We start from the raw sequence: 21,023 nt of genomic DNA on the forward strand, positions 1-21,023 counted from the left end.
TAAATTTGAAATGTAACAGACATGACAGAAGTCTGACATTTTTTAATAGGCCATTTATTGAGAGTTCAGGTCATGTCTCCCCACGGTGCACATAACGCACCATGAAAACAAAATACAGAAGATCGCTTTAGTAAATACACACGGGTTAAGCAATGCTATTTTTTGGCAAAGTGCTGTATTTTGTCAGCTTTCGGCTTGTGCTAAACTATTAAAAATAAGAGCGAGACATTCCTCCATATCAAAAAGACTGCTACAAATAGAAAGTGGCTCTGGAAAGAAGCTGCCGTATATGCATAGACCGATGTACAGTATTAATCCTATCTGAAATGTCCCTTTTGTATCTTCAAGTTTGCTGTGTAAAGTTACACCTAGAAGGCACAGTTTAAAATGCAAATCTGTCTGTTGACCAATATATGAAAATACCGTTTCAGCAAAATTCATGAGTATCAATCAGTACGAGACACTGCAAGGCCTCCACTTTTACATGAAAAAACACACATTTTAATACAGTTCAAAAAACCATATAAAAAGCCACACAGCTCACTATTAAAACAGAAAATCAAAACAAATCTAATCGCCCAGTAGCTCCAGGCACAAAATGGGGCTAGACCAACATAAATACTTAAAACAAATTAACAAAAAGCCATTGATGCAGTACTATCTCACACAATAATACGGTTCCCAATATTACAAGTTGAGAAGCACAGCTTTGTGCAACAAAACAGTTTATATCCTGAAAGATATAGGCGTTCATCACCAGAAAGATATCTAGTAATGTAGTATAAAAAAAGATCAGTTTCTCCCAACTCTAGGAGCAGTCTAAAGTTGCATTTTCTTGCCTGCTAAGAAGAACAGACCAAGGCTCTCATTCTAATACCTGGGAGCCTTTATACTCTCAATTCCATCTCCCTGTTGAGATTCAAAAGATTACTTCTTCCAACACAGGGAGGTGGAGACATCATCTTCCTTCATTTAACTTTAAGAAAATTAAAGCTGAAGGAAAGTAGTTACTTGATATATCAAGAAAAAAAATATAGGAAAGCACAGAATTTTCCTGAGCTAGAAAGTTGGCAGTGAGGAGAAGGAAGTCTTAAGCTGGATAAAGAGTTGGAGTGGTAAAGGTAGATCATCTGAGGCAAGCAGAAGTTTGTCAGTGTACAGATGCAAGACTGGAGAAACTACAGCTACTTGGAGATAAACCAGAGTATTTGGACCACAAAAAGAGAAACTGTGAGGACATGGGCACATAAGGCTTCAAAGAGTAGTAACATCCTCACCCTTATTTTTGTGGCTCATGATGGGACCGATTTTATTCTCTTTCCCAGTTCACATGAGTTCCATGTGTTTTAAAGACTAGTGTATCCAGGAAAGCACCACCCGCTCTTATACATGCATGTATTTGTCAACATCCCTTTGCAACAACCCTAACTAATCCCAGGGAAGCAGCAAGACTGAAATGAGAAATGGAAACTGAAATAAATGCTGTTTTCTGCACACTAGGTATGTTCCCCAACAATTCCAGCTGCACTATGCACAGTAACTACATCATGCACTACGTGATGCTCTCACTACACCAAGACTAGTTCAAGTTGTTGGGCTTCTGTGAAACTTGAAGCATTTGGATGGATTTAGAAAACAAGTGTTACAGGTCTGGAACAATTCACATTGATATTGCCCTAGTTCCAGTACTCCCCACGTGACTCCTTATGCTAACTTCTGTCTAAGAACTACTGGAAGACATGACTGAATTCATCATTAACTCTTTAATGCTTTAGGCACCCAGCACGGGGAGGATAAAAACCACACAACAGTTGGGCACTGACAGAAACAAAGTAAAATTACTATTTCCCCCCCGCTTCTTTTGTGAGGATTTCTGCCCTCTCTCCTTCAAAGAGATTTAACCCACTTGCTAGATTATCTGTCGGGGCTCAGTGTACCATGTGGATGCTGTGTAATGTACAATCTATTAATAAGAGATTTTTTTTTGCCTTTAAGTGCCCAGCAACTTCCAATGTATCTTGCAGAGCGTTCTTCAGAGAGAATACTTAAGTATTTGTTAGTTTTGAGTGGCTTTTCTTCCCTGGTGGCCCACAGAATTGATATCCAGTCTTTCTACTCCCTGTTGACAAAAAAAACCACCACTGCTGAAGTGCCTCAAATTTTATACACCGTTATCTGTATTTAGTTCTGTAAGATTGTTTTAGCATGCTCTTCTCCTTGCCACACATTGCCCTTCATTTCCAGTCACAATTCATCTCGGACTTGACTGAGTGGGAGGACAGGTGAGATAGAGAGTTAGAAGAACTTCTGATAAGTCTTCCTTCCAGCTATATTTCAGCAACTCTCAACCTGTAAACAAGAAAATCTAACAGCAATCAGCAGCTCAGAAATAGCTGAGCATCAGCCTGACTTCTTTGAGAAGCAGTCAGCTACCAGTGGGATTAGAAGAACAGTCGATCCACCTTTTTTCGGTGACTACAGAACAAACGGAATAGATTAGGTTTTAAAAAAAATTGATCTTTCTTCAACAATAAAAAGAGTTAGAGAGAGGGAAGAGAACTCAAACTGTACCAGGTAGAACAGTTCAGCTCCCTGGGTTATGCATCTGCACTAAACCCATAGGTCCACTTTTCCATTCACTCCACTGTGAGGTACTTCATCTGTAACACCAGTGCCATAGATACTGCAGAAATATCAAAGGGACGTTTAACCCTTTTCTGATACTCACATTAAGTACCTAACACAACTACACAGACTCCATGCAAACACAGGTAGGTACTAGGCAATTCAGATTAGTTGTCCTTGTAACAGTTCAGCATAGCTATGTAGTATTCACTGGCAGCTACAGTATTTCCTTGTTAGAAGGTAATCATATATGCCCAATACAGACAGATACATGAACTGTCAAGTACTTGTCATTAAAGCATAAGGCTAACTTCAAATTCTCAAACTCCACTTCGATTAATGCAAAGATGTAACTGATTTTCTCAGTTAAGCTTCTTAAAAGACTACCTATGAACCCATCTATACATAGTAGATAGGTCAGCACACAAACTACTGTACTGACAGGCTTCCGAGACACTGATATTTAACATCATTTAGACTTGCAGCAAGATTTTTGGAGATGTGTCACTTCAAACAAATGCAGCACTGGTTGTGATTGTGTCTGAGGGATTGATCAGCTGCAGATTGACCACACTTACCTATGCATGAAAACATGAGCAACCTAAGAAACAATTAGATCATAGATTAAAACCACGAGAGCCATCAGTAATTGAACTGACGCTGGCAAGGCTGGTGAACAAACAGTCCGTTGTGCTTGATATGCCGAGAGTGGCAATCCCTGGTGAGGTTTTGGCGACGGAGACCATTTCTATTGAGATAGTGTCTTTTGCTGTGTTCTTTTATCCAGTGGGTAGGACGAAAGCTCTTGTTTTTTTCCAGAAAGCTTGAACGAGTAGGAAGAGCTGCGACGTAGCAGTGAACACGCTGTCCTGTTTCATTTCGGGCCTCCAGTCTAAAAACAAAAGAAGCACATTTAGATTGTTTCTGAGTTGGCATTGAAAGATGCAAGCTGTAGAGGGCAAGAGAACAAGAACAACATCCAGCATTTCAAGAAGGGGCACACTGATTGTACTGGACGAAGGTCTGGGCTGAAGTTAAGTCAAGCCAGTTTAAGAAAATCACATCGGTAAGTAGTGCTGCCAACTTGCTTTTACCACCAAGGCAACGCAAGAGCTTTTGGGCTTCTGGTGTATTATGCCACTGTGCCCTTACTTGCCCACTCCACCTCCCCAACCCCAAGATACAGCACAGATCAGAAATACAAGGCAATGTGCGTCACCGATCCAGCTTTAGAAGACTTAAATTTATCCGCTAGGCAAAGTTTGTTTTAAAGAAAATCACCTTGAACACTGGTTGTTTGAACTGAGAACAAAAGCACACTAATGAAAGTGTACGTTTAGATTGCGAGCCATACAAGTAAACTCAATGTTCATGCACAGGAGTGGGAAAGACAGACAAGTTGCAACACACACTGGAAACAACTCAAAAGGATCATTCTCCAAACAGTCCTCTTGATTTCATGAGTGGACAGCCAGCAGTTTTGGCAAACCCTTGCATCATGCACTAGTGAGAGACAAAACAGCAGCCTATGCAAGCAGGGACTGACATATTGAGAGAGGACTTCCCTACTTCACGGAACAATCACTGGTGTTTCCTGAAACTTCAAGAGTAAAGAAAAATAACTTGGCAGTTTTAGAAGTGAAAAAAGCAAGTCCCAAGTCTGAGAGCCACAGCTGTTGTGAGACCAATGGCACCAGCATTACTGGCCTGCTCTCCCCCTCTGCTATCAGTTAGCAACTCACTGGTACCCAGAAAGGTGTCTGGGAGGCCAGCAGTTTGCTTAAGCAAGAGCAAGAAATCTCTTCAGGAATCTGTCTTTCTGCAGTAGCATGCTTCTATGCAGTATTTTCGGGTGGGAGGCGTTAACTTGCATTTATTATACAACATGGGTTCCTGGAGAGCCTGTAATAAGCCTACTCTGCCATGCCCATGGTACATCCTACTCAGCCTCCTCTAGAAGGTGAGCAGCACAGAGGTGAGCTCTCCTGCCTGCCTCCACCCCATGCAGAAGGATGTATACGCTCTGTCAGAATGGGATTTCAGCCCTACTCTCTCCTTTTTTCTTGAAATATCAAAATCCACTTAATCCACTTGCTTTTTTTTTTTCTTTTAAGCTCCTATGTAACTTGATGCAACTGCACCGAAGCCTATAGAATAGCAATATATGACATGCTCATTTTCTCCTCTTCATTCATTGGATTTATCCAAAATCCAGTACTTCAAATATGAAGCAAGAAACAAGTGAATAAGAACACAAATCTGCTCAGCAAATTGCACCAGCCCAACTTACACGAGGGTGCCTGCAAACACAGGGCTACCATTTTCCATATATAGTGGTCCCTTTATATGTTCAACAGTGCTGGAGCTGGAACTCCAGATGAAGGAAAAGCCTTAAGAAGTTAAGAAGCCACATTACACTGTGTTATTGGAACATGTCTTTCCTGAAGACACTTTTGCTTCATGTCATTAGCTAGAGAAGTACATTAAGTGCTAATCCCAAGTGTTGCAATTTATTATAGGGGAAAATGTGACTGACTTGAAGAACACAGGGGAAGTTTATGCACCATCCTTTTTCTCAAAGACTTCCTATGCAAAAGTTCAGTACTTCGGTATCTCAGCAGCTGCCTTTGGTAGCCAGGCTCTAGTGAGCCTCAAGCCCTGGGAGAACTGGGCTGATGAGCCTCTAAACACATGGTCAAAAATGTCTTTTTAGAGGAGCTATATCTAAAGCCAACCTGCTGCTCCATACACTTTGTGTGCCCAGCACCTGTATCACTAGAAAGCGCTGCTACCACAGTTACACCACACAGCCAGATCTGACAAGAAACTCTAAAGGATTCAGACCCCACACCAATTAATAGTTTAAAGTAATTTTTCCGCACTTAGTATTTTGGCTTGTTAAAGCAGATGTAGTTAGGCTTGATCAATTTACGTTATTTGGCACAAAGGTTAGTCCTAAAAAAAAAATGAGTATTGTTTTGGCATACAAGGCTCTAGAGGAAGCAGTGTTGCTAGCAGACTGATCAAACACAAAGCACTATCCCAAAACAGCAGTACTTACTGTGCCAGTGTGCCTTAAGCAGCTTTTCTTGGCCCTACAACATTAAATGGCCAACCATTAAACCACTGGGGACTTAAAGACAGCTTTCAAAGCTTACTGTGTTTTCAGCGCAATTGATTTTCCCGGTTTGTGTTTTACCTCAGCTTTAGACTTGAAACCAACTCCCAGTTCTGCCACCTAAAATAGCTGTGTTTTATACAGAGGCCTAGATCCCCTGATAAGGTAACAAATGAGAAGACAGCATGAGGAAGCTTAATCACATGCCAGCTGGGAAACTAAAGCTGAGATCTTCAACACATTAAATTCGCTTAACTCCACTGCATAACATAATACAAGATTCTTTTCCCAAATAATTTATATCATTACCTCTCGCAAAGAAGTCACCAGAGATGCCAGTATCTGGCTTCAGGTGTTACTATCCACTGGGGATTACTTATCAAAACTGGTCTTTCCTTCATTAGGCCATGCCTAAGGGCCTATGGTTGCCCTGCAGATTCCTTCCAACCCAAATTTTAAAGGTACTGTGTGCACATAGCTTCCCTCTAAGTTCAGCTAGACCCTCAGTGCTTGATATCACAAACCGCCCTCCTGAGATAATCACAAGGAATCCCCTGTTCTGTACGTGTACCGCTATCAGCAGTATGCTCAAAACACAGCAGTGTGTATCATTTCAGTCGCTCACTTCTTTGACCTGAACAAGGAGCTGACCCAAAGTCAGTGAGCACCTAACTACAGCAGCTTCACTACACTTTCATTGTTTTCCCATACAAAGCTTACTATCTTTTAATTTAAGTATTGTTTCTAAGGGTAAGAATTGGGAAAAGTGACTTTGTTGTCAATCAGGATTGCCATTAATTCTAATTAACGGAACACAGGCAAATGTGGAGTCACAGCAACAACAATATACTCTATTTGTATGCATATATGCAGTATAGATGCATATACTGGGCATTTAACAGCAAGGAAGCAGTGCACCAAGATGACAAATTCACAGTAATCTCACATGGCAAGATCTTTAGGACTCAAGGCTAGAACAGCACAACTTCTCACCTTGCTGTAAGTAGAAGTTTGCAGTGCAAATTCTCACCTTGTGGGATGTAAGTTTTAAGTATTTCAGTTTGGTCTGTTCCACATGCTGTGCATAGAAGATTTTATCTTCTATTCTAACCTATTACTAGGTTGAAAAGAGACAAAAAGAAACAGACTTCCCTGTTAGGATTGTTGGGAGTAACATTTTTCAACACAAGGTGATGGAAAGGCTAATGTTTATGACAAAATGCACATGGCTATAGAATCATTTGAGTTGGAAAGACCTTTAAAGGCCATGAAGTCCAATTCCCCTGCATTGAACAGGGACACCTACAGCTTGATGAGGTTGCTCAGAGCCCCATCCAGCCTGACCCTGAATGTCTCCAAGGATGGGGCATCCACCACCTCTCTGGGCAACTTATTATAAGGATAGTGTAGCACTGGAATAAGGAAGACTTCTTACATCCAGTCTAAATCTCCTCTCTTTTAGTTATGCAGGGGGCAAAGTACATTCCAGCATACACGATCAGTTACACAGCTAACTGCCACCAGTTTCAACAGAACTTGAGTGTGCTCTGTGAGGGAACCACTGGGCTCCATAAATACACCTCTCAGTGTCAGAACAGCACAGCTAATTTTCTCCTGGCACAGTCATCTCTTGTAACATCTTTCTAGATAGGCAGGCAGCCCTGATCACTCTACCCAACCTGCGTAGTATTCATGTTATTCACTCACTCTGAAATAAGCTGGAAAATTCGGTATTAAGTGTCTATACTGATCAAGTAGAAACCAGATATATTTAGCAGCAGACAAGCAGCACTTGCTTGGCAGAAAGCAGAGGTACCTGGGACTGCCCGGGCTGCAGAATTCCTCATCCCCACATCCAGCATCACTGAGGCTGTGGCAGGCATTGTGGACAGCATAGACAGACATGCTGGGGTGCTCAATGAGGAGGTTCTCCATGGGGCTGGTTTCCACTTTGATGGCAGTCAGCCCACCTGCAGTAAAACATGGCGGAGGGGTGATGAACCAGCTCTCCTCCATGGGACATGACTCAAACTGGATGAAGCACGACTCGCTGGCCTCAGGCAGGTGCTCCAGGGGAGATGGCAGGCAGGAGAAGACCGGTGAGCTGCCTGCAGGTGATGTTTCAGCAATGTCATCTTGCTCCACAGCGCAGTTAGTGCAAGTGTCTGCTGCAGGTGGTCAGGGAGAGCCATCGACATCAGTGATTGCAGAAGGACAAACACAGCAAGGTCACACGTAGCCAGAAACAGGATATGAAACAAAAACAGAAACAAACGCCTATCAGCATGTACGCAAAGTTTTTATGAGCAAGGGGAGGAAAAAAGGGAGTTCCCTGACAACGCAGTCTAGACACGTAAAGCAGCTGTTATCAGCAGAGCAATACAATTGTGTAATAAGTCAAACACATTTTATCTGTGCAAGTGGTTCTGCTGAAGTTTATGTCAGGCTTATAAGCCTGAGATCATTTTTCTCACCAGTTTACATAATACGTTTCGGTGCACGTGTTCAGAAGGCACCCTGCACTTCCACTGACTTTGCCTTCACCAAGTTTCTGCTGGGTGTACGGTTTCTTCACACAGAAGCACAACCAGCATGGGCCAGAGCTCACATCTGACAGGCACCTTACCTATGAAGTCAACCAGAATCCACTCATCATCTTCTTTCTCACTGAACTCTGGCTCTTGGCTGGACAAGCCATCAATCTCTCCCATGAACATGTTATTTAATCTCTGGAACATTACTAAGGCAGGAACAAGACTTTGGCTGGTAGATCTTTATATCCAAGGTTCAAGGCACAGCTCACACTGTTCTAGCAGGGTGGCATAGACTTCAGATTAAAGTGCACAGATGCTTTATTAGCTTCGGTACAGGACATGCAGAGTCATGGCTGGTAAACAGTTTGTGTTACACCTGAAAAAAACAGTGACATGGGTCTTAGTGACAAAGCAGCAGATAGGGTCCTGAGAGCAGCAGACTGAAGCCCTCTCACCAGTGCAGGGTGAGGGACCAGTGAAAGTCTTTCCCAGGAGGCAGCAGCCCCACTGACATTCAGTGTGGTCTTCCAGCAACACACAGAAGATGCTCAGGTTCCTCTGGGGCCTTCCTCCCAGGTCCACCTCCCATAAGCAGCTTTGCTCCACTGCTGGCCCCCACTTCTAGGCGAGGACTTCTATGTGAAACACAGGCTCAGTGAACCCTTCCCCAGCACCCTGCCCTCACTAACTCCAAGGAACAAGGAGAGGTAACTTGGTTTAATTACAGTAATGTTTATTTCTTAGCAGACTTCCCTAGATCTAGGGATAATAACAGCCAGTGAGCCTGAGCTCTGCATGCAGAGGGTGGGATGCAGGCATCCCATCACTGCTGAGAGCTGAGCATCCAGCTGTCCCCACACTGACATGCTGACAGCCCTTGGATATCCAGGTATAAACCAAGGAACTGAAGCCAGCTGAACAAGTAACAGCTACATGTGAGGAACGGTCAGTGAGTGAAATACAAGCTCATCTCACCAGAACAATATTTGAATTACTTCAGCTTGCTGGAATTCTTACAGCTAAATACCTGCTTAAATAATTAACTAAGGAAGACGATATGCATGGCAGAGACACAAGTGTCTCCATTCAGAAAGGGACAGACACCACAGCAGACAATACCAGCCAACAGTGCTCCTTATGGGCTGCATCCTTTTATCAAGGCCTGCACGCCTCCTCACCCACAGCCCTCAGACCACGCTAACGGGGCACACTGGCTTCCAGTGTCAATGCCCTGTTTTCTCCTCTCCATTCCAAGAAAGATTCAAGATAACACCTGAAGCTGCATAGACTTCAGCTATTTTTGTGGACAAGAGTTTTTGAATGCTGTTATGAGGCCACTGGACACCAAGCAATAACACCGCTACTGAGAGCCAGAGGTGGGGGAGGCAGGGGGGGAATCATACAATCATTAAGGCTGGAAGCAATCATCTAGTCCAGCTGTCAACCCATGCCCACAAACCACATCCCTCAGTGCCACACCTACACGTTTCTTGGACACCTCCAGGGACAGCGACTCCACCACCTCCTTGTGCAGCCTGTGCCAGGGCCTCACCGCTCTTCCTGAGATTTTCCCTAATATCCAACCTGAACATCCCCAGTGCAAATTAATGACATTACCTCTAGTCCTGTCACTGTTACCCGGAAGAAGAGACCGACCCAGACCTCACCACAACCTCTTTTCAGGTAGTTACAGAGAGCAATAAGGTCTCCCCTCAGCCTCCTCTTCTCCAGACTGAACAGTCCCAGCTCCCTCAGCCACTCCCCATAAGATCTGTGCTCCAGACCCCTCACAGCTCCGCTGCCCTTCTCTGGACACGCTCCTGCACCTCAGTGTCTTTCTTGCAGTGAAGGGCCCAAAGCTGAACACAGCACTCGAGGTGCAGCCTCTCCAGCACTGAGTACAGGAAACGATCACCTCCCTGCTCCTGCTGGCTGCACTATTTCTGACACAAGCCTGGATGCCGTTGGCCTTCTTGGCCACCTGGGCACACTGCTGGCTCACGCTCAGCCGGCTGTCAGCTAACACGCCCAGATCCTTTTCCTCCGTTCAGCTTTCCAGCCGTTCTGCCCGCAGCGGGGCACGGAGCCGCCGTGACCGAAGCTGATGACCCGGCTGGATGCGGGAGGCTGACCGAGCAGCGCCCCGCCCCGCGCACAGCCCAACTGCCGGGGCTGAGGGACGCGTCGGAGAAAAGAGACGAACGTAAGGAAAAGAAAAGAAAGAGACGAAGGGCTGAGCAACTCCCGCTGGAGCCGGCTCGGTCGTCCCCGCTGCCGCCAGGCGGCTCCCGGCCCGGCTACGGGCGCTGCGCGGCGGCTGGCGCTGCCCGAGCCCACCAACGCGGTGCGAGGACAGCGCGCGGAACCCGGCGCACCCGCTCCGGGACGCAGCCACCCACCCGGCGCGGACAAAGCGGTGGCGCGGAGACCCGGTCCCCCCGGCCGCCCTTCCGGGTGCTGCGGGGACGAGTAGGCGGGAGGCGCCCGGGGCTGAGAAGCGGGCTCGGACCGGCCCCACACTCACCTCTGGGCCGCACCGCGCTACCGCTCCCAGCGCCGCAACCGCGCCAACTCCGCGCCCTGCGCAGCCCTTTGTTGTTATAGCGGCGCGCACAGCTGACGGGCGGCCCCGCCCCGCGCCCAATCGGCGCCGCCGGCGGCTGTCGCTAACGCACGTGACGGAGGGGCGGGGCCCGCGGGGCGCGCTCCCGCGGCACGGGGACGCGCAGCCCGCGGCGCGGCTGAGGGCGTGGGGTGAGGAGCAGGCACGGCGGTGTTCCGGTTCGAGATGGGGAGAATTACTTATTCTCAGTGTTAGTGGTCCCTGGAGTGGGGCCAAAGGTGACGTTTATTGAATAAATGCCTCGTGGGAGGTGTGTGCGTTGCAGAATTACAGTGTGTTAGGACATGGTGATTGAGGCTGCACAAAGCACTTCAGGAGGTGGCAGCTGCCATGTCTGGGTCGCCTTGGGTCAGCAACCACATCACACGTGGCCGTCCTTGTTTACAGTGACCGTTATATTAAAGTTATGCATAGATCAATTAGCAAAATGTGTTCTTCCAGTGCAGGCAAGCCCTTGGGTTGCATCTGAGACAGGCTCGGAGAGGAGCTGACAGCCTGGGCCTTACGGCAGTGAAGTCCCTGGGAGTGGCTCTCCTTTCCCTGCAGCACCGCTCTCACAGCCCGCATCTCCCTTCCTCCTTGCGATACCCCACATCACGAAGTGGAGAAGCAGAGGCCTTCCTGGCTGTCTCCACTGCTGCTGCCATTGGAGCCCAGCAGTGCTGAGGCAGTAGAACAGTCGCTGTGCTCCGGGACTAGCTGAGCACAAAGGCTTGCTCAGGGGTTTCCTTAAGGGAACTGACATTTGTATTTGCATTGCAGACAAAACAAAAAAAAAAAGTGATCTCGGGAGCAATGACCTGCCCGTGCTTCCACCATGTCCTGGCACTCCATGTATCATAAAAGCAGGAAGTGATTGGGCAACGCTCCCCTGTTAGTTTTGCAGCACGCAGCAAGCACCGTGCAAGGCTGGCTGCTCTCTGCCACGCTGCCACCAGGCACAAGTGGTTTCTCCAGCTCCTTCTTCCTCCTCCAGAAAGAGGTAAATACAAATCCCTTGCAAACTATCACTCCAAGCGATTTGCATGCATGTCAATCACTTGCATGCAGCACGAGCCCAGCATATCTGTACAGGAACCTCCCAGCCATTCCTCTTTGCTTATACATCTGCTTCTAAGGTTTCCTGCCTCAAATTTAGGCACAAGCCCTACCAAGCTGTTGTTTAACGCACGAGAAGTTGGAGCAGACCCAACACAAAAAAGCATACACTCATGTATGTGTATGTATGTGTCCATGTGTAAAATGTCCTTTTCTGAAGTCGACTTCAGGTTTGTCACCAGGCTCAGCTAAGATGGCCACTTCCTTTCCTGCTTTCCTTCCTTTGCCTTTGGTTAGTGCAGAGCTTTCTGCAGCGCTGGCTTCACGACATCAGATTGATTGATCCTGTTGTAAGTCACGGTCCGTAATGCTATTTTCCCAAACAGCAAGCTACACTTGTGAGTGAGACCAGGCCCTCCCAGACGTATGCAGAAGAGGTTCCAGAGACCTGTTTCTGTGTTTGTAGAGTATGAAGTGAGCAAATTCATGAATCCAATTTGGATGTGACCGGGAGCCTCGCAATTTGTCTGGCAGACCCGGGGAGGCGGAGGTTACGGGATGTGATCCTTCAGACAGGACTGGAAGAAGCTGGGGTTTGGTTTTCTGGGGGGGAACTGTGATCTGAAAACATGAACCCTGCCAGCCCTCTCACAAACAGTGCTTGGATAGACAGGAGAAAGCTTGTTTTCCTTAGGGAACTGTCAAGATGCAATCCCTTCATTTCATATTGTTGGAGGGCAAAACCAGGTGTTATTCAAATGTTCATTGGCAGGAAGCCACTGTAAATCACCGCCACGTTAAGAAATAACGGTGAGCTTTAGCCGTGCTTTGAGCTCTTTTCCTTGACTTCATCAGAATGAAAACCCTGTCAGAAGGCCGTGTGGGTTTTCATGGTCTGCACGCCTCTGTCGTTCTGCGTTCAGTGACAGCGCGGAGTTGTGTGCTGGGGCTGTGGGGCGGGGGGCTCCTCCATAGGCAGTGCTGCACAGAGCGCTGGGCAGCGGTGTGGCTCCTCATGTCCTCAGGTGAACAATCTTCTCCTCTGCCCTCAGGCACTTGTCAAGCGTTTTCTGTCAAAGCTGGCTGTCCTCCCTCGCGTTTGTTTCTTGTGCTAGAAAAAGCCCGGCACCGCTCACTGCTCCTGCCTGAACCTGTCCTCTCCTTCAACACTCTCTAATAGGAGACCCTGGTACACCTCCAGCACAGCCACGAGCCACGCTCTCTGAGTGCTTTCGGCCTTGCCTTGCGGTTGGAGGCTTTCCAGGACTGCACCTCCTGCCTGAGTCAAGGAAAGTGGTCCCATCACTCGGCAAAGAAAAGAGCTGGGGATTTTTGACTTTGGCATCGAACTTGCTTTTGTTACGCTTAGGAAACTCCTACACACCATTTATGAGATTTCTAACCTGTCAGTGTCAGATAGGTTATTACTGTGGTTATTAACCCTTTCGGTTTTTGTTCTTTATTTCAATGGCAATCTGACAATGCCAGATAGTGCACTTTGAGCAACGCTCAATGCTGGGGAAGCTGCTGCAGCATCAGCTCAATTGGCAGGTGTTCTGCACACACTGCAGGCTGAGCTTAGGAGGAACGTACCGTGGTGCCATGATGGATTTATCTTTGTAATGACTGACAGTTAATGCTTGGTGAAGGGATAAGTAGGTCTCTCTGTTGGTAGCACATTCATGTTTTAAATCACGTGGGAATGACAGATGGTGATGAAATATTAGAAGCGTGCAGAGCTTCCTCCTTAAATTGCCTGCTCGCAGCATATTTTGTTGTGGGGTCAGCCATGCTTAAACCCTTTCTTGAATGTTTCTGCACAGCCACAGTCTGCAAACATGCACTAACCATCTCTGAGGCATTTCTGGTCTTACCAGGGATCCACTTGTTTCCTTTTGGCCCTCCCACTGATTCATGGGCTTCCTAAAATAGAAAGCACTATCTTTGTTTTGTTGTGATGAGTTGCAAAAGAATGAACAACATCAGCGTAGCACCAAGAAATACAAATCAGGTCATTCTGAAATGTCCTTGGATTTCAACTGCAAGACTCCATCCAATTGTGCATTACCATTACCTTAGAAAGAGTTCCTGCTCTTCGCAGTGTACAAAGCATTTGATTCTGCACTGTAATTCTTCTCAGCCGTGGGTGTTTCTTGCAAGTTCTGAGCCCAGAATTTCTCCACGTTACTCAGAATGGCCCCAGGAGATAAAAAATGTGCCAAATACTTCTCAGAGAAGATCAAATGTTTTTTGGGCTCTGCGCACCCGTTGCTTGCTTAGGACACATGTGGTGAATGCCAGCACCCTGTGCCAGAGGAGCTCTGCTGAATGAATACATGCCGTGGGAGGTCTTGCTGTGCTAGACAGCATCTCATAGGAGCCAGGTGCAGGAGTGAGTCCTCACTGCACACTGAGTCACTGCAACTGCGGATCTGCTGTTACATCCAACTGAAGGGCTCTTTTCAGATCGCAGTTTAAAACTGCTTATGCGCAACAACAAACCAGTGAGGTCTCAGTGTTTGCATGATGAGTGTAATGAAGCCTCTCGGCAAGAGACAGATCCTGCCACATGCCCTTCCTGGCTGGAAAAGCCAGTTTTCACAGAGAGGTACAGCTTCCATGCAAAACAAGACAGCTCCCCAGGTGCCAGCAAAGTTTTCAGTGAAACGCACCAGTGAGATAGCCTTGTCCAGCCATTCTAGCAAGGTACCTGTGCTCTGGGTTTAGTTGCTGTGGGGCTTTGGGCAGGCTATGTAACTCTGCCCAAGTTCCTCATAGGTAGGATGTGGTCAGGTTGCCAGCCATGCACCAAGGGGTGATGCAAGAGGCCTCGTGCACTTAACCCTTTGTGCTATAGGATCTCCAAGAGCTCCTCCAATAACTGTGAGTTGTCAGAAAGGCTCTTTGACGACGTGAAGTCAAACTGCTCCTGGATTATTCATCCAGGTGGCGTGAGGTCTGAATCCCAGAGTTACACGTATGATTCAGTTCTTGTCCACAGACACCAAAATGACACTTCCTGACTGTGAGTGACAGAATATGACAACTCAACAGCGACACTGCCAGCAGTCTCCAAGCACCAAATATTACCGAGGCTCAACCCAAAGAGCTGATGTGCAGATTTGCTTCATGCGTGTCAGTACTTAAAAATGCATGCTACCTGCCGAATTCTGACGATGCATCTTTCAATGCTGTGGACAAAGGGGAGGGTCAGGTTGGATATAAGGAAAAAATTATTCTTGGGAAGTGTGGTGAGGCACTGGCACAGGCTGCCCAGGGAGGCAGGGGAGTCACCATCCCTGGAGGTGTTCAAGAGACATGGAGATGTGGCACTGAGGGACGTGGTTACTGGGCACGGTAGGGGTGGGCTGATGTTTGGACCAGATGATCTTAGACTTCTTTTCCAACATTAATGATTCAATGACTCTATGAAGTATTATAAATGTGTTTTTTTTTCTTTTTTATATTAAAAAAAAATGCCTGGCAGAAGCAGAGGCTGAGAGTGTCTTCCAGGGACTCTGGGAAGACATCGTGACTGTGGTTGTGACAGAATGAGGAATGTGTTGTGAGAAAACACAGCTCAAAAGAAGAGCTAAATAAAAGACATTTAAATTGAAAGAACTCTTCTTCTCTTTGCCTGAATTTTCTAAATATTATCACCCTAACGTCAGTGTTTGAATAATTAAAGTGGTGTAATGAGATGTAATTGCCAGAGCTGCAAGGACAGTAAACATGACTGCGCTATTATCAGGACGAGCTGAGCCTCCAATGGTGCAACAGGTTGGACAGCTGTAATCACACCACTGCACCTGGAACAGGGTCAGCGCAGGGGCCACGTGCAGCCTGAACATGGACACGTTGTACCTGGGCTCTGGAGCTATAATTAGAGCAATGCTGAAGGTTTATAGATCCCAACACAAAGTAGTATGAGAAAGCTTAAAATAAATGGAAGTAAATTGTAAGAAATATGTGTTTAACATTCAAATGAGCAACGCCACATTGTCTTAGCTTCTGCTGGAATGGAATTGTTTTCTTTAGAGTGTCTGGAATGATGCTGGCTTTGGTTCTAGGAGAAAAACCATGCTGATAACACACCAATGTTTATAGTTGCTGCTGCGCAGTGTTGTGCAGAGCCAAGGCCATTCTCAGCAAAGGGCCCAAGGAGTTGGGAAGGAACAGAATGAGGACAGCTGACTTAAACTGGCCAAAGGGATATTCCATGCCGCACGGCATCATGCGGAAGGAGTTTTGAAGGAGGGGGAGTTCTCTCTCTCTTCTGCTGCTCAGGAGGCGTGTTGAGCAACGGTTGAGGGGTGGTGAGCAATTGCTTGTGCGTCTCTTGTTCTATACATTCATATATATATATATAGAGAGAGAGAGAGAGAGAGTCATAACTATTGTCCTTTTCCTTTTCTCTATCTTAGTAAATAAGTTGTTTTTTCAACCCACCAGTTCTACTTTTTTTTCCCCGATTCTCTCCCCCATCCCACTGGGAAGGAGGGGAGTGAACGAACAACTGTGTGGTGCTCAGCCACCTGCCGGGTTAAACCACAGCACACATCAATTAACTACACGCTAATTGCTAGTAAAAAAAATAAGATGCTATTAAAGAATAAAAAATGCAAGGTTTTATGTTTGGTCAACTGCAAAAACAGACTGTGGAGCAAAGGGTAGGGAGCCGCCCTGCAGAAACGTTCTGGAGCTTACGTACTGTTTCAAAAAAAGCAAACTTCATACTGAGATGAGGCTATAAAAGAGAGGCTATAAAGTACATGAAGTAATTCTTCCACTTTTCACAGTCTTGGCAAAACTCAGCTGGAGCTCCAGGAACCTGGCTTAGGGCACCGTGCTCAGGAGAGACAAAACACTGATCAGGCTCAGGAGAGAGCAATGTGTATGATTGGAGCTCTGGAAAAACACGACTTGATGAGAAGATTGCAGAAAGGATGTGCTCGCTCCAGTGAACACAATCCTGATGGAGATGGGAGTCTTCAAACACAAAGATATTAGAGATTAATAAAACATTCAATTTCAGCATAAACACTTTGGTTAGACATTATGAGAAGTTTTCTAAAAATAAGGATAGTGATGCACTAAGTTGGATTGCCTGGGGATTGTAAATCTTTTTAAGAGGTGATCAGAGAAAATGTAGTCAGGAATGACAGAGATAAAATGAATCTATCTCTAGGGAGTGGGATGGTAGAGATGGCTTCCTGAGATCCCTTTTCATCTGTATGTTCCATGATCGTCCAAAAGACAAGGGTTTTCAGAAGAGCTTGTTGAGCCTTGCTATTCACTTGCATCTTCACCTTGGAAATGGAAATCAAATTGTTCAGTCCCAGTCAGCACTGATTTCAGGCTCTTCTTGTACTCCGTAGCAACACGGTGTTTGTGTTTAGGTTGCAAGGATGTAAGGACCAAGTTTAGAATAGCATTAGTTAAAATAATAAAATGTGAAGCAACGCTCATACTGATTAAAATACCTATCATTGGCCTTACATCAAAAGATTTCATTAAAGCAAGTCATATGTCGTGTGTCTCAGGTAATTCGTGTGGTCCCTTTTACATTTCAGAGAGACTGTGTTTGGATGAACATTACAGTTCTACTGGGACAAGCAAAGCAGAGTCAGGAATAAAAGCACTTAGATCCAGTCTACAAAGCATCCCTTCCAGCTCTGGCTTGCAAGCAGGGGAAGGAGATAGGAGACTTGCTGCCACGTTACCATGCATATCCATTGAGCTCTTGGAGTCCATCTAAAACACAGGAAGCTGCAGGTGGATTTAAACCTGCTCACAGTGATCTGACTGGGCACTGGACCCTAAGGAAAGGCAAAGCTTGGTCGAGCATGGCAGTTCAGGCCTCATCCTGCTTCTACAGACACCTCTGGTGTTTTTCTTCATCCAGTGTTCCTATGGCAGCGGAATCAAAGCCCTGAACAACTAAGCCTCCTGCCTACATCCTGGGAGATTTAGACACCAATGTGAATACACTTCTGTCTCCATGTAATTTTGGTTATTACCAAGAGACTTTTAGCTCACCTTCAAATTATTACAGCTCCAGTACAGTGATTCTTGTTGCAACATGGTAAGGCAGTTGGCTCCAGAGCAAGAGTCTTGTAAAAAGGATAAAGTGCTTCTACATATTATGATTAATATTATTTTGCTAAATATGGAGGGCACTTTGGCTCCTCTCGCCCCAGGTTGCTAAAGCAACAAACATCTGTAAGGAATCATTCTTTTAATTGTGTCAATTAGGCTTATATAAGAGTCCTTCAGCGATCTTAATGTTGTGGAAAGCACAGTCTGAGGTCTGGCTAGAGATGAACCTCATGCTCCAAACACGCAATTATTTCAAACTTCCTCCTGCCATAATTGCCATGCTGTGCATATGTAGTCAGGGCTAGCAGGCAGGACCGAACTGTGCAGGTTTGCTGGCTTCCCAGATGCAAGGAAGCACAATGTATGGCTTCTTAAGTGCATCCTTTAGCCTATTTTCATAGGAGAGGTGCTCCAGCCCTTGATCTTATATTTCATTTGCAAGACATTATGTTTCAATCAAGAAAAACTAAATGAAGGCGCAAGCCTGGCATGTAACAGTGCCGGATTAATGATTAATATTTTGCAGCTAACTGGTGCTGGGTTAATGTCTAATGGTTTACAACTACACACTGCTTTTCAAATGAAGCCCATCTGTGAAATACATAGAGATGTTCAAGTCTACAGTAGCGAAAGTGCAGCAAAATGCTGATTGACGGCTTTGTCCGGAGCAATGTGAAAGCTGCAGGGTCATGTGGAAACTTTCCAGACAACAGCAGTGCCTTTCTCATGTGAGAAAACTATGCTGTTCTCCACACAATAAAATGAAATGAAGACGTTTGTACTAACTAGCTGCTTATTTTATTAGCTCCATCCTCCCAGGGCGTTTTTGCAACCCAAACCATTGTGCATGAATAACAAGCACTTTCTGAAAACTTGGTCTAATTCAGAGGGTTGTCATTAAAACATTAGAACAAGACAGTGCCTTGCTGTTACATGACATTGTACCACCACACTTACCACGTTTTGCTGATGATGTGACTCACTGTAGGTGTCTGATAGAGATCAGTTGTTGAAATGCCGTCCAATTGCAATAATCGTTGTCTGAAACCTCCTGAAATAAAGAAAATGGCAATTTTATGGTAAGACAGCTATGCCTAATTACAGCCAGTGATGCTCATACGATACTATAATTGTCCAAACATAACAGTGTGGACATTTTAATGCATAACTCCATTCATCCAAGAGAAATGTAGAAGTTTTAAAAATCAGTATGTTAACTTTCCACAGGTGGTATCTTCCTCTGTTGCAGTGGAACTGCAGGTGAGGCTGGATTGTTACTTACTGTATAGACTACGGACGATCATCTTTTCACAGTGTTTTCAGAATATAGGAAAGAATAACAATGGTACAGGAGTTTCTCTTCACTTTATTTGTAATGCAGTTACTGGGGGAAGGACACACAGTAACTCGCAGTTGTGTAAGAGTTCCCTAAATTGGACTGCTCTCAAAATGTTTTTGTGTTAAAAGATTACAATGACCTATGTAGAATAAAAGATGAGAAAATGAATCCCTGAACTCACGTATGCCAAAACACAGTAACATCCACATTTAATAACTTGCTAACTTCAAGACAAAAAAAGAGTAACTTACTTTATCTTTGCATCAGGCTGAAGCTTTTGGTTAGGAGCCAAACTGTGCAGCTGAGAGAAATCACACCACCAAAAAACACGGCTTCCTTCTGTTAATGGGGGGGTGGGGAGAAGGCAATGTGGGGGTAGGAGTTGGCCAGAGGAGTTTTCCAGCTCAGGGTTTCCACTTCAGGCCTTGACCTACACTGACCTGCCTCCCAGGACTGAGCTTTGCCATACTGATGCAGAAAGGATTACTTCCCCGTGGTTTTTAGTCATCAATCTTTCAACCTAAAGCTCCCTTCTCCTTCCTGTACGGTTCTCAATAATTCTTCTGTTTCAGCAGCTGGAGAATCACCATAAATCACCTTTCTATATCAGCACTTTTTCTCCTCCTGTGCTCTCTGAGGGTGTTTTTTTCATTAATTTTGTCTGTTCTGCATCTCTTTTCAGTATTTTAGCTGCATTTAATTAGCGTGACCATTTATAATGCTCAGAATTGAACTCTGGTCTGTTTGTGGATTTGAGTACAGTCAGTTTCTTAAAGGAGTTTTATAAATGCTTTAGGATCCAGTAGCACCAGAAAAGAAAAAGGAAAAAAAAGGGGGGGAGAGGAGGGAGTGGAAAGCAGGGTAGTAGCTGGGCATCCTTTTCCCAGCAACTGCTGTACTTGATCAGTTGTTACGGTTGGGTGGTAAGGGGCTCTTTTAGAGGAGAAGGTTTCTACCTACCACTGCAGATTCCCGTGTGTGTGTGTCCTGGAGCCCCCTGCAGAAGACCCTCCCAGTTCCTGCCCAGATGAGTGCCCTCTCCTTGCCTCCCTGGATTTGACAGGTGTTTGGCCAAGTAGAACTTGGAGGGACAGATCCTGGTTGAGGTAAGTGTGCCATCTGTATGCCAGTGAGGATGTTAACTGAGAAGTCAGGCCCTGCTTGCTGATCAGAGGAGCTGTAAGTGCCCAAGATTTTGTCAGGAAAAACACTTAAGTACCCGAGGTGCTGTTTCTGTGCACAGCTGTAGATGCCATTAAGTTGGTAAAGCCAGCTGTAGTATCTACTGCACAACAGCATCCCTTACCACCTCAGGGACCAACCCCAGGAAACCTGGTATCGTCCTAACAATCCTTTTCAAAGGAGCATACACAGAACAAATGTTATAGTGTCCCAGGAACCTACACAGGCACCTCCATGCAGTTCTGTCCCTACAGTGGTCCCCTGTGGTCTGGAGTGTATAAAATTGTCCTGTCCTTCAAAGATATTTCAGTTGGGTTGGCAGCCTTGCATTCTTTTACACCTCTCAGTGCTCACATAGCCCACCCCTTGCAGCAGAAACACATCTCTTGGCAGCCATGTGAGCAGCCAACAATGGGGCTAAGCTTGTGTTGTGAGAGGTGAACAATGTGGAGCTAGACTTTGGAA

At 45.7% G+C, this 21,023-nt stretch overlaps 1 protein-coding gene across 4 annotated transcripts; it reads right to left on the bottom strand.

The window, feature by feature from the left end:
- Window positions 34-10,949, bottom strand: TP53INP1 (tumor protein p53 inducible nuclear protein 1). 4 transcript variants are annotated; one of them, XM_021387601.1, is made up of 5 exons: window positions 10,802-10,949; window positions 8,370-8,653; window positions 7,560-7,908; window positions 5,687-5,720; window positions 3,442-3,517 (listed from the first exon to the last, which is right to left on the bottom strand). In XM_021387601.1, exons 2-5 carry the CDS (start codon window positions 8,479-8,481, stop codon window positions 3,500-3,502), a joined length of 513 nt encoding a protein of 170 aa, XP_021243276.1. In that variant the 5' UTR covers window positions 8,482-8,653; window positions 10,802-10,949; the 3' UTR covers window positions 3,442-3,499. The 4 variants fall into 4 exon arrangements, with proteins under 4 accessions (XP_021243274.1, XP_021243273.1, XP_021243276.1 ...); XM_021387600.1 differs by having other exon boundaries at window positions 7,560-7,911; XM_021387599.1 differs by lacking the exon at window positions 5,687-5,720 and having other exon boundaries at window positions 34-3,517.

Source organism: Numida meleagris, chromosome 2 (assembly GCF_002078875.1).
Source record: "Numida meleagris isolate 19003 breed g44 Domestic line chromosome 2, NumMel1.0, whole genome shotgun sequence".
NCBI classification, from domain to species: domain Eukaryota; kingdom Metazoa; phylum Chordata; class Aves; order Galliformes; family Numididae; genus Numida; species Numida meleagris.